The 12,699-nt window shown below is 42.3% G+C and overlaps 1 protein-coding gene across 2 annotated transcripts in view; it reads right to left on the reverse strand.

Moving 5' to 3' along the window:
- Positions 1-12,699, reverse strand: part of lrrc8aa (leucine rich repeat containing 8 VRAC subunit Aa) — a 36,763-nt gene that overhangs the window by 13,275 nt on the left and 10,789 nt on the right. For both annotated transcript variants that reach the window (XM_063011447.1, XM_063011446.1), the window contains exon 2: positions 264-411. In XM_063011447.1, the coding sequence (XP_062867517.1) occupies positions 264-401 (138 nt within the window). In that variant the 5' untranslated portion in view covers positions 402-411. The remainder of the gene's footprint in view (positions 1-263; positions 412-12,699) is intronic.

Raw genomic sequence — 12,699 nt, forward strand, 5'->3', positions numbered from 1 at the left:
CACCAGCCAGAGCACACAGTGGCAGCAGGGACGAAACCGCCCTATAAGGAACGATGCCAACCTCTTTGCCTCAGGCCTGTTTGACACCCGGTACGGTCAATAGCACTGCTATGTCTGTTTGATATGTCTAGGCATTAGACCCAACTTCCCTGACATGAATATAACATATTGGGAAACAACCGTGCCATCATTAATACCACATGATGCACATTAAAGAGCAGTTTAGCATCGAATTCATTCAGCAATCAATACAAATGCCAAACCTGGAGCGTGCCCCCGAACACAGCGATCATCAGCATGACGATGGAGATGTAGTCGGTGAAGACGTCCCACCATGGCTTCAGGATTCGATACGCTGGCTGTGTCTCGGCGAAATAACGCAACTCTGTTATAGGAATCATGATGGCTTACCTGAAACGGACAGAGAAGAACGTTAAGTAGCGAATTAAACAATATAAAAGTTTATCCAATATCAACAACGAGCTCATGAGAAAAGCGCCTCGGTTATTAGTGGGATTCTTCTTTGAAATGTTTAAATCACAGCAACTGACTAGATAATTCGGGTTTATATACATTAACTGTATGCCACTCAAAACAGCAAAATTTAATATCAATTTATATTATATAATATTATTAGAAGGGATGTGTGAAGGGCCGCTCAGGTGGCGCAGCGGTAAAGTACGCTAGCTCACCAGAGTTGGGTTTCTAGATACATCGTATCGAAACTCAGCTCTACCTTTCGGACTGGGTTGGGCGGCAGTATGAACAACGTTTGGCTGTTGTTGAGGGGCTTAGGGGTAGAGTCGGAGCATAGGTCCTCATAACTGGTACGACTGCGGCCCCTGCTGGTTGACTGACGGCGCCTGCACGGGGCTGAGGAATAACATTGAGGGGGGTGTGACCCTCCGTGCGCAGTGTCTCTCGGTGTATGAACTCGGCTCGTGCAGGTGAAAAATGCAGGCTGTACTGACTGCGTGCCGGAGGGGGCGCAAGTCAGTCGAGTGGCGTCCTCAGTCAGCGGCAAAAGGGTCGAATCAGTATAGGACACAATCAGGGTAATTGGACACGATTAGAATGGGGATAAAAGTTGGGGGGGGAAAGTGGGAAAAAATAGATTAAAAAAAAAAGAAAAAGAAAAGAAGGGATGTGTGAATACTTTTGGCCATGCAGTGTATGATTTACAGAACAGGTCATTAATTAAAATATAACCTAGGTTTATACTTATGAGGGGCATGATAGATTTTAATGATTTCTGGAACTGGGTTATTTTGCGACTAAATGATTATTTAGAAATCATCCAAATCATAGATATAATTAATGCAAATAATTAGAATTTGTTTTCTAATAAGTTTTTTTGGGGTGTTCTTTGCTGCATCAAAGAATTATATAAATACAAAATGTTACACAAAGTGCAAATATTTGTTGGGTTGGAAAAGGCTTTTATGAGGACATTCAGGATTGTTTGTTTACTGATTTCCTAATATAAAAAGCTCTGTGAGTGTATAAGCAAATAAAATAGGAATCAATGTAAACAAAGTGTCTAATCGTTACTAATTTGACACTAAAAGCGTTGTTTTCAAATTAGCCCGAGGTTACTTATTTAATTATGCAGGAGTGAGTTCAATATCTTCGCTCAGTTTAATCAGTCACGCCATGTTCATTTACAACAGCGCCAAGTTACAAGAATAGAAGACAAACAGAAACATTAACATTCAATCTGTGTAATTTGATATCAGCACTAAGTGGCTTGGAGTGTTTCATGGTCCTGGATGCATTAACTTTAATCTCACTTTTGCCCATTTTGTTTGTGTTTTACACACTTAATTGACTGCAGAGTCAAGGCAGGTTTGTTGAGTTTGGATATTTAGCCATTAAAACATCAGGTGCGGCTGCAACTACAACATCATTGTCTTAATTAATAATTTTATTAGGATGTCATGTTTTAGACACTTGGTTACATTCATGACAGAAACGGTAAGTTACTCATTACACAAGATTCATCAGTTTAAGTCTTTAACATCAAACACAGTCATGGACAATTTTGTATCTCCAAGGAAACTCACACAGACACGGGGAGAACATGCAAACTCCACACAGAAAGGACCCGGACCGCTCCACCTGGGAGTCGAACCTAGGACCTTCTTGCTGTGCGGTGACGGTGCTACCCACCGAGCCACCATAAAGAACTACAAATACAGTCATCAAATAAAGCAAGTAGGCTTGTTGATATAATATTAAGGTGAGGTGCTGTATGGGGGCAATGCTGTATTACCAGGGATCTTCAAAATGTTTCCACACTTTTATATTTTGGTTGGAAACGGTGAGGACGGGAGGAAGAGTAATCGGTCGTGTCCGAGAGACCGAGAGACGCTTATAGTCCGGATTTAGCACCATCTGATTTCCACCTTTTTGGACGCTCAAAGAAGCTTTAAGGGGAAGAAGATTTTCATGTGATGATGTGAACGCAGCGCTGCATCAGTGGCTACACGCTCAACCAAAAACATTTTTTGCTGATGGAATTTAAAAAAAGTGTGACATTTTTTGAAGAACCCTCATAGTTAGGACAATATTAAGAACTTGTGACTGAGTGAGTGATGGGTTGTAAAAATGAACAGAACATTAGGCGTGTTTTGATTTGAATAACAATTACTTATTAATAAAGTAAACATCCACAGAACCTTTGTATGGGTAGCAGTGGATCCGGTTTCCCTGGAATCATTGGGTGCAACGCAGTAACACACCCCGGACACCCTAACACCCTGCGAGAAGGACAGATGATCATGCCCAACCCCTGGATCTACCACCGTGCCACCCCAACACCTCCTTAAATTTTATACAAAAGAAACTATGAGAGGAACCAGACTAAACAGGGTTCCATCCACCTAAAAAGCACGGAGGATAATCAGCATTTTTCTGAAGGTCGTGTTTATTTTTAGCATCCTCCAGACAGTCTCAGCAGTAATAATTGAGTAAAACAGGAAAGACAATTCCATCAGTGGAAAAAACCCTTTCTCTGTCCTTCTCTCAGGCCTGAAATAGAACCCAAAGTTATACAATCATTCTGCACAACACCAGTGGGAGACATTTCATCTCTGACCACAAACACACACTGTGAATGGACGAGGTGTGTGTGGGAAAGAAGGCATAGCTGTGTTTATTTCACACACACATTTTACTGCCGTTCTCACAAACGCATGCGTGTGAGAATCAGTGATATGGAATACGTAACAGGCCTGTGGCTGCACCCTCCTCGGCGCTCCCCCGTCCACACAAATGCAGTGCAAGAGCCCAACTTGGCATCAGGAGCACCGTGGCTGCACTGGGACAAGCGGTGGAGGAATACAACCAACTTGGTATGTTCCTTAATGAGGGTTAAGGGCCTTGCTCATGGGCCCAACAGCAGCAAACTGGCAGTGGTGGGGCTTGAACCAGCAACGTTCTGATTACTAGTCCAGTACCTTAACCACTAGGTTACAGTCGCTCGTCAGAGAATGAGAAATCTGTCCCAGTGTCTCTTTTTGGGGTCAGTTTTCTGTCTTGTCTTTTTAAAAATAATTTGCATTGCATTGTGGGATTGCAGTACAGTGTATAGTCAGCTCTTGGTTTACTTGGGCCAGCATTCACAATAAACAACATTATAAGGCATCTTCAGGATGTTGGAAATGCTGGCTTCACAGACATGGCACCTGAATCTAATTTAGTCATAATTAAGCTTTATTTATGGAAACAGCACGTTACAAGACGCACACACTAACACACACACACACACACACACACACACACACACACACACACACACACACACACACACACACACACCAGTTAAACTCTTAGCTATTTCTACCCTACAGGCTGGTTACCACATTGGAGTAGCTTAATTACTTGCAGCTGCATAGTGTCTTAAAGAGTGAGTGTGTGTGCCCAAGTACTCCGTTTCCTCTAAATAAAGGCTTTATAACAGTGAGTGGAGATAAACACAGGCCACACAGCAATACCCCCACACACACCGGAAACAGTAAATGCAAAATGTGTACACACCCCGGAAAGGGGACAGTACTTGACCCATTCATTCATGTTTGCATTGTCCTTCAGTGACTAAATGCCAACTGTTGTTCTACCGAGTGTTTAGTGAGCAACGTGGGCTGTGGACTTCTGTTCCTTTGTACGACGGACGGATGGTGAAGGGCTGGTTGTGTGTGCGGACATAAACACACAGACTGATTCCTCAGTATAAAGACCCCGTAGTGACGCCAAGTAGCTTCTAGTAATGCGACACTTTTTAATGTGCAATTGTTTGCATTTACTTTCACCATTTAATTTCAGTATCTAGTGACCAGCTAGAGATTGTTAACACACATGCAGTGGTCAAAGTCACTCAGGTTACAGCTTTAGTAGTTCTGATGTGTAATGTAGAGAAGAAGAAGTTCTTAACCGTTTTTTGCCTGGTGCTGCGCCCACATGACTGGCCGATACAGACTTAACAGACTTAGCATCTTTATATATCAAGTTGTAGTTTCTGCTTTTCTCATGAACTATAATAACCCTAGGGACTGTGGTAGCCTAGTAGGTAAAGCTGTGCATTACCAACTACAAGCTTGGGCCCTTGAGCAAGGCCCTTAACCCTCCTGGCTCAAGGTGTGCCATACAATGGCTGCCCCTGTACTCTAACCCTAGCTTCATTTCATTGCACCACCGTGACCCTTTATAGGATTATATGGTGGTAAAACAGACAATGAATAAATGAACTATAATAACCCAAGGGACAGTGGTAGCCTAGTAGGTAGTGCTGTGGATTACCAACTAGAAGGTTGTGGGTTCGAATCCAGGCCCTGCAGCCACTGTTGGACCCTTGAGCAGAGCCCCTAACCCCTTTGGCTCCAGGTGTGCTGTACTCTAACCCCAGCTTCATTTCACTGTACCACCGCAACCCTTAATAGGATAAAGCGAGTGGTAAAACAGACAATGAATGAATGAACTATAATAACCCACACACACACACACACACCTTTCAGTTACACAAATTGAAAGAAAGGAAAACACATCCCAACTGAGTCTTATAAACCCAGAAAGATGAAGGTCAGATGAAACAATGAGCATGGAATTCTTTTACAAGAATCGAAATAAAAGCAAGTAAACAAGAGAAAAACAAAGGGACCGGATTCAGACACCAAAGAAGGAAAATGTTACAATAAAAACGAAGACAAGACGACTAAGAGGGATTACGAACTTGCATACATTTACATCATAGTTTTGTTGCACTCCAGGGGGTCGGGAGCCAATGACTAAGCCCAGATAGTATAGTATGACGTTTTGTGTCTTGTTCGCCGCAAGGCTGGACACATATCATCGCTTACCACGGCGTTTACGCCTTTCACATGATACACAGCAAAACCGCTGTCTGTTGTGTTGGTTTTGCCACTGAGCTCCAAGTAAAACAGTGGATGTATCCAATAAATAAATGAGGCATTGTAAATGAATCTGATGAAGTCTGAGAGTGGACAGAGACCGTCCACAAAGTCTCTTCCGAGAGTTTCTCTGTGCTGTGTGTGTGTGTCTGGGCGGCTCCTTTCCCAGCACTACTGCAGGGTAATACACAGTCCAGTAAACCCCCCCACAGTCTACACACAGTCTACATACACACACACACATACACAGTCTGGACTGTAGGGGTGTCTACACACCCACACAGTCTATACACACACATGCGCACACACACGCACAGTCTGTCTCTCATAAAAGCATCCACAGACGCTGTCTACACGGAGTCTGCAAACACACACAGCCTTTTGTCCTAAACATCCACACACACTACTGTATATACATACTGTATACAGTCTGTGTTTACTGTTTTACACACACATGATTTACGTACATTCATACACTCAGTCTACAAACACACACACATATCGAGTCTGTGTCCTGTACACACACCCTCACACACACCACACACTTTACATACATACACCGTCTGTGTCCTGTACACACACCCTCACACGGTCCACACACACAGTGTCCTGTACACACAACCTCACAGTCTACACACACACACACACACACAGTGTCCTGTACACACAACCTCACAGTCTACACACACACACAGTGTGTCCTGTACACACACCCTCACACGGTCCACACAGTGTGTCCTGTACACACAACCTCACAGTCTACACACACACACACACACACAGTGTCCTGTACACACAACCTCACAGTCTACACACAAACACACACACAAACACACACACAGTGTGTCCTGTACACACACCCTCACACGGTCCACACACACAGTGTGTCCTGTACACACAACCTCACAGTCTACACACACACACACACACACAGTGTCCTGTACACACAACCTCACAGTCTACACACAAACACACACACAGTGTGTCCTGTACACACACCCTCACACGGTCCACACACAGTGTGTCCTGTACACACACCCTCACAGTCTACACACAGTCTGTGTCCTATACACACACCCTCAGTCTACACACACAGTCTGTGTCCTGTACACACAACCTCAGACAGTCTACACAGTCTGTGAACTGTACACACACCCTCACAGTCTACACACACACCACACACTTTACATACATACACAGTCTGTGTCCTGTACACACAACCTCACAGTCTACACACACACACACAGTGTGTCCTGTACACACACCCTCACATGGTCCACACACAGTGTCCTGTACACACAACCTCACAGTCTACACACACACACACACAGTGTGTCCTGTACACACAACCTCACATGGTCCACACACACAGTGTGTCCTGTACACACAACCTCACAGTCTACACACAGTCTGTGTCCTATACACACACCCTCACAGTCTACACACACAGTCTGTGTCCTGTACACACAACCTCAGACAGTCTACACACAGTCTGTGAACTGTACACACACCCTCACACAGTCTACACACACACCACACACTTTACATACATACAGTCTGTGTCCTGTACACACAACATCACAGTCTACACACACACACACACACACACTGTCCTGTACACACAACCTCACATGGTCCACATACACAGTCTGTGTCCTGTACACACAACCTCAGACAGTCTACACAAAGTCTATGAACTGTACACACACCCTCACACAGTCTACACACACAGTCTATGTCCTGTACACACACACACACACAATCTTTACACACAGAAACAGTCTATACACTCAGTCTGAGTCTCAAACACAAGAGAAAACTGTATACAGGACATACTTCATTAATCTAACTGTTCGTTACCACTTCATTCTGAAGCTCTCTCCCTCTTTCAGGTCTTGCCTTTCCCTGACTGTCTCTGTACCCGTGCATCTCTCCCTTACTCCCCTACATCCCCCGTTTTTTCACTGTCCACATCCTCCAGTCTGAATTGGCTTTCCTCTTACAGTAACCAACGGCAACGCCGCACCAGTGCACACCACCCTGATAACACAGGAAACTACATACATATACAATCTTGCTGTAGTGTCTCGGTAGTAAACACACAAACACACTTAGCACCTGTTTCCCCACTGCACACAGGTCCAGACGCTTCAGTAATGGAAAACTGGAACATTCCATCAGCCACCATTCCAGAAGCAAAGGGAATGGCATTTTAATCCTTTACGCTACTTAAACATACATGCAGTTAAAGAAACACTGCCATTTAAATACTGTATATATAGCATTGAAATATATTTACATTATTCACATTATCTGCAATGCACTATATTTACTAGAGAAGCAATGTATATATAACTTATAACCAGCACTCGTTAGTTGGCGATTAACTATCAACAGATTTGCACACCATGCTGGCAGAGGACTGCCGCAGTCTAGCACATGCCCCATCCGACATGCGTGCCATAGCCAGCTGTATATTTACACCAGTCAGCAGTGGATCAGCTGTACAGAGAGTCATGCTATGCCTTACGCATATGAACTTGTGCCAGTGCCTCCACCACACAGCAGATTTGCAGCAGTGATGAGGAGAAACCCTATCCAACCCTCCCCTCAGACACGGCCACTCGTGTTTGTTCAGAACCTGGTGAGGCAGGTAGTGGTGACCAAATGTTGCTTGTTTTTCTTACCCACCGTACCACCCTGTTCAATGGATTACAATATTTAAAACAAATTCCAGTGGAGTTTGGAAGTAAAAGACGTGTACGTGTGTGTTGGAGTGGGGGGGGGGGGGGGGGGGGTTAACACGTATTACTAGTCAGCATATTCAAATCCTCCTCACTAATTATTATGCCCAAAAAAACACCCACGATATACCTAAAAAAAAACCTTTATATTTGCCCCTTTTAAAACAGAGTACAGTACCTAATATGATCCTCAATTTAGAGTTTTTAAAGTTGTGGTGTGCACTAGGCCTTACTGCCGTCTATACAGAGTCATCCACACACCAGCAGTCCCTTATCCCTTATCACCTTCACACAGTCAGTCCTACCTTGCCGCTTTCCACAAAGCCATAAACCCTCCCAAAAAAACACTAGGGCCTCTTTCACAGTCTTTAGCTCGTTCTTTTTTCTCTTTCATATACACACTCGTAAAAAGCTCTTTCCCGCCTTCTTCCTTCAGCTACAGGTACATGACAGAAAACACTCAGCTCTTCACACTCGGTCATGAAAGAGGCCTTTTTGTTCGAGGATGTTCCTGTCTGGGTGAGGATTTCTAAGCCACAAATAAAGCCCACACACACCACAACTCCCTTACTTTACAGATTTGAACTAAAGTCAATGAAACCTTCTAAAAAGTAGTCAAAATTGAGTTTTTTGGCTACAATACCTAATCCAACATTACAACTAGAGCTGCTGTAGTCTAGAGGTTAAGGTACAGGACTAGCAATCGAAAGGTCACTGGTTCAAGCCCCACCACTGCTAGGTTGCCACTGCTGGGTCCTCGAGTGAGGCCCTTAACACTCAAATGCTTATACTGTATACTGTAGTGCTGGACAATAATTCGATATCGATATATATCGCGATAGAAAATGTTTCAATAACGGTGATATGATTTTTAAACAAATTCGAACGATATATATTACGTATTATATCAGTGCGTACTTTTTTGCAGAAGCATTTTTGCTCGCAGGTGTCCCACAGGGACGCAATTCAACAGCGCACCTCAAGCAAGTAGTTCTCCACCAAAATAGTGCAGTAATACACTCAACATAAACGTCAACCACCAACACAATTACAGAAGACGTACTACTACTGAGTACTAATACTAGTGAGTACTAATACAACTAATATTAGTTGTTGCGCGCTACGAGTAAAGGCACGAACAGACTCTGCGCGTTCCAGTGTTACCAGATTGGGCAGTTTTCCTCCAAATTGGGCGTTTTTTTTTTTTTAGAAAAACAATTTAATAGCACTTATATAACACTTCTATTGAAAAGAGAATATTCAGTTTTAAGAAGCCCCAGCATTGAAGGCTATTAAAAGTAAAATCAATTTTCAATGCTGATTTGGCTTAATAGTGTTGGTCAGAATGTGTCATATTCTTTAAAGAAAATTAAAATTTGTTTTCCATGCATTCACGCCAGCATGTTCTGGGGTTCAGATGAGTCTCATCAGTACACACAAGTTTGCAGTCAAATGATCAAGTATTGCAAAGGAATATCTTTGAAATTCTTCCACATAATGTTAAGGTTATAGGCTATATTTTAGTTTTTCACAAAAAATAAGGTATCAGACAGTTTCTGTGCCAGCCCTGTGAGCAATGGTCTCAGTTTGGCCACCCCTATGAAAATTGTCTGGCTCCGCCACTGTCCACAGTTGAAAAAGAAGCAGATGAAATAGCTGATAAGAGATGAAGGACTAATTCAGTCGTGTATTCAGCTTGTATTTCTTGCCAGAAACCAGAAAAGAGGTTTGCAGGTACAGCCATTCAATGTTGGTGTTTTTGGCAGTTTTTCTGACATTTGTATTATTCATATCGATATCGGAATTATATCGTATCGACCGAAATTAGGAGTTATATCGTGATATAAATTTGAGCCATATCGTCCAGCCCTAGTATACGGTCACAGTATTCTAAGTCGTTTTGGATAAAAGCATCTAATAATTGCCAAAAATGTAAATAGAAGTGTAAATGTACTGCATCTACTGTAAGGCATGGTGGTGGTGGTAGTATTTTGCCCAGGGATGGCTTGGCTAGTGTTTGAACTGTCAGTTAAATAAAGTGGACATTATAATGAAGAAAGAATACTGCCCTACATTGATTGAATCTTGGATGCAGTTGGGTCTTTAGGCAGGAAAACCAACCCCAAAACATCAGTACACGTTTCGAAATGGCTAAATCAGGCTTCTACAAAAGTGCCAGGCAACATAAATTCAAACAAGGGATGCAAATTTTGCACATTTCTTTTAAAAGCTCATAGCATCCCATCAAAATGTTTTATATCAACAATTCTTCTTACTTTATGAATTAGGAACAATGTAACATGGTAAACCCGGCAGTAATGTAGCACAGCATGCTAAACAAACACAGTGAGCAGAACCAGTTTAAAATTCAGAATGTAGATATTAAACTGAGTCAGTAGTAAACAGTTTATTACAAGCGCTAACTAAACATGCTAACCTGCGAATAAAGATGCTGTCCATATTAGAGTTATTATACGATAATAAGAGTTTTACATTTATACCGAGACATGATGCAAAATATCCACATTATTTTGTAAAAAAACACACATATACAGAGCACCTGAAGGGATGTGGTATTTAATTTCTTTAGACAGATAGCGCACTATTGGTATCAACCGTGCACCACAAAGTACCGCTACCTACGTCCTTTCAGGGGCTCCGTACACACAGATCTGCATGTGCAGAGTTTAACATGCAGTCAGACACTATAGTGGCACAAAGCAGCTACATCATTTGTGATTTTAATGCGTTATAGTTTCTGCACCATCCCCACCCTGACCGAGGAGAGTCACAGGCCATCGTGGTCACATCTTTTTACCTGCCTGTGGTGGACTCCCACACAGAGCTGTACCTCCTACAAAGAGTCACACTGTACCCTATGGTAATTATCCACTATTATCCACCATTGTCCAGAGTGTGACCCTGAATGAAGCAGTGAAAAAATGCAAACGTAATAAAAATAGCTACCCAACGTGCACCTCTTGCAGTTTCTCTGCCTCCATGCTACATGCACTGCTTTCTTCATCTCGCCGCTGGTGGCGCACACGTACCCACACTTTACTGTTTTGTTTTTTTCATCCTGGCCTTTTCTTCTCAAATAAACATACACTTACACAAAGGGGCTGTTGTCTCGTTTGTCTCTGGTCTACCGATCTCCAAGGACATTCTGTCCTTACCTAGAGCTAAGAATGAAAACCACACACACAGATGAACACAGGTTTCCACAATAGAATAAAAGACTTGATGTCTCAATAAACGATTTATTGTAAACCTGCGTTCATGATGTCGATAATTTAACATTGCTAGAGGAGAATTTGCTTCATGTCATGTAGATTACTAAAAATTTATTCTAATATAAGTATCAGCATGAGACAAAGAGTAGAATCGGCTAATGTTTCAATCAATCCAGAGGAGCTGAATGTTCCACTATAAATAGTTCCCTGCTTACAATTAAAATGCATTCACATACAAAATCCAATTTTTGTTATAAAACATTACTGTTATGAATTTACAGTGGGGGGTTGAAAATATTCTTATATAAAAGGAGAGCACTGCAGACAAAGTTTGGAAACCACTTGTCTAACCCTTTCTCCTAGTTAGCATACCCAAATCCCCCATATTAGGCCATTGTGCCCAATCTTTTTTAAATAAAAGCACCCATGATGTACCTAAAAACCTGGAAAAAACCTCTGATATTGGTCACTTTAAAACAATATACTGTACAGTACCAGTCTTTCAGCATCACTTTCACACAGTCAGTCACACAGTCAGTCACACAGTAACTGTTTTCCTCAGTCATAAAACCAATATGGGTATCGGCATGAGACAAAGATTCTGCTAAAGTTTCAATCAATCCAAAAGAACTGAACGTTCCACTATAAATCGTTTTATGTTTACAATTAAAATGCATTTAGTTATCAAATCTGAATCCAATCTTTGTTATAAAAAATGAATGTGGATGAGGGATATTCCGCTAGCCCACCAGCGCCGAGATTCTGAACATCTCGGTTCGAGTCTCAGCTCTGCCACCGGTCGGCTGGGCGCCATCTAGCGGGCACAGTTGGCAGTGCCTGCAGCAGACAATAATTGGCCACCGTGTCTGCTGGGTGGGCTGACCAGGCTAAGTGGGTAAGAACCCTGGTTAGCAGATAGAGGCGCCTGTGCAGGAAGCATGGGTGAAAAGAAGGGGTCTGCTTTATTTCCCCCTATTTGTGGATTTTTCTCATTAATTTTGTAATGCAGAATTTCCTGTGTTGACCAGTTTTCCATCTTTTAGTTAAACTAAAATACCAAACAAGAAACTAACTTCTTAATAGAACTAAAAATAAAATAACATAAGCTTTTAGAATTGCACTTGTCATTTATAAAAGTGCATTCAAAACTTGTGCAAGGAAAATGAATTATGCTTTGCTGTATGTGTGTGTGTGAGTCAGTATGTGTCGGAAAGTATTATAAAGTATGTATGTGTGTGTGTGTGTGTGTGTGTGTGTGTGTGTGTGTGTGTGTGTGAGAGAGAGTGTCAGTATGTGTCAGAATTAGAAAGTACATTT

The sequence above is a fragment of the Trichomycterus rosablanca genome, chromosome 16, assembly GCF_030014385.1.
Source record: "Trichomycterus rosablanca isolate fTriRos1 chromosome 16, fTriRos1.hap1, whole genome shotgun sequence".
Taxonomy (NCBI): Eukaryota; Metazoa; Chordata; class Actinopteri; order Siluriformes; family Trichomycteridae; genus Trichomycterus; species Trichomycterus rosablanca.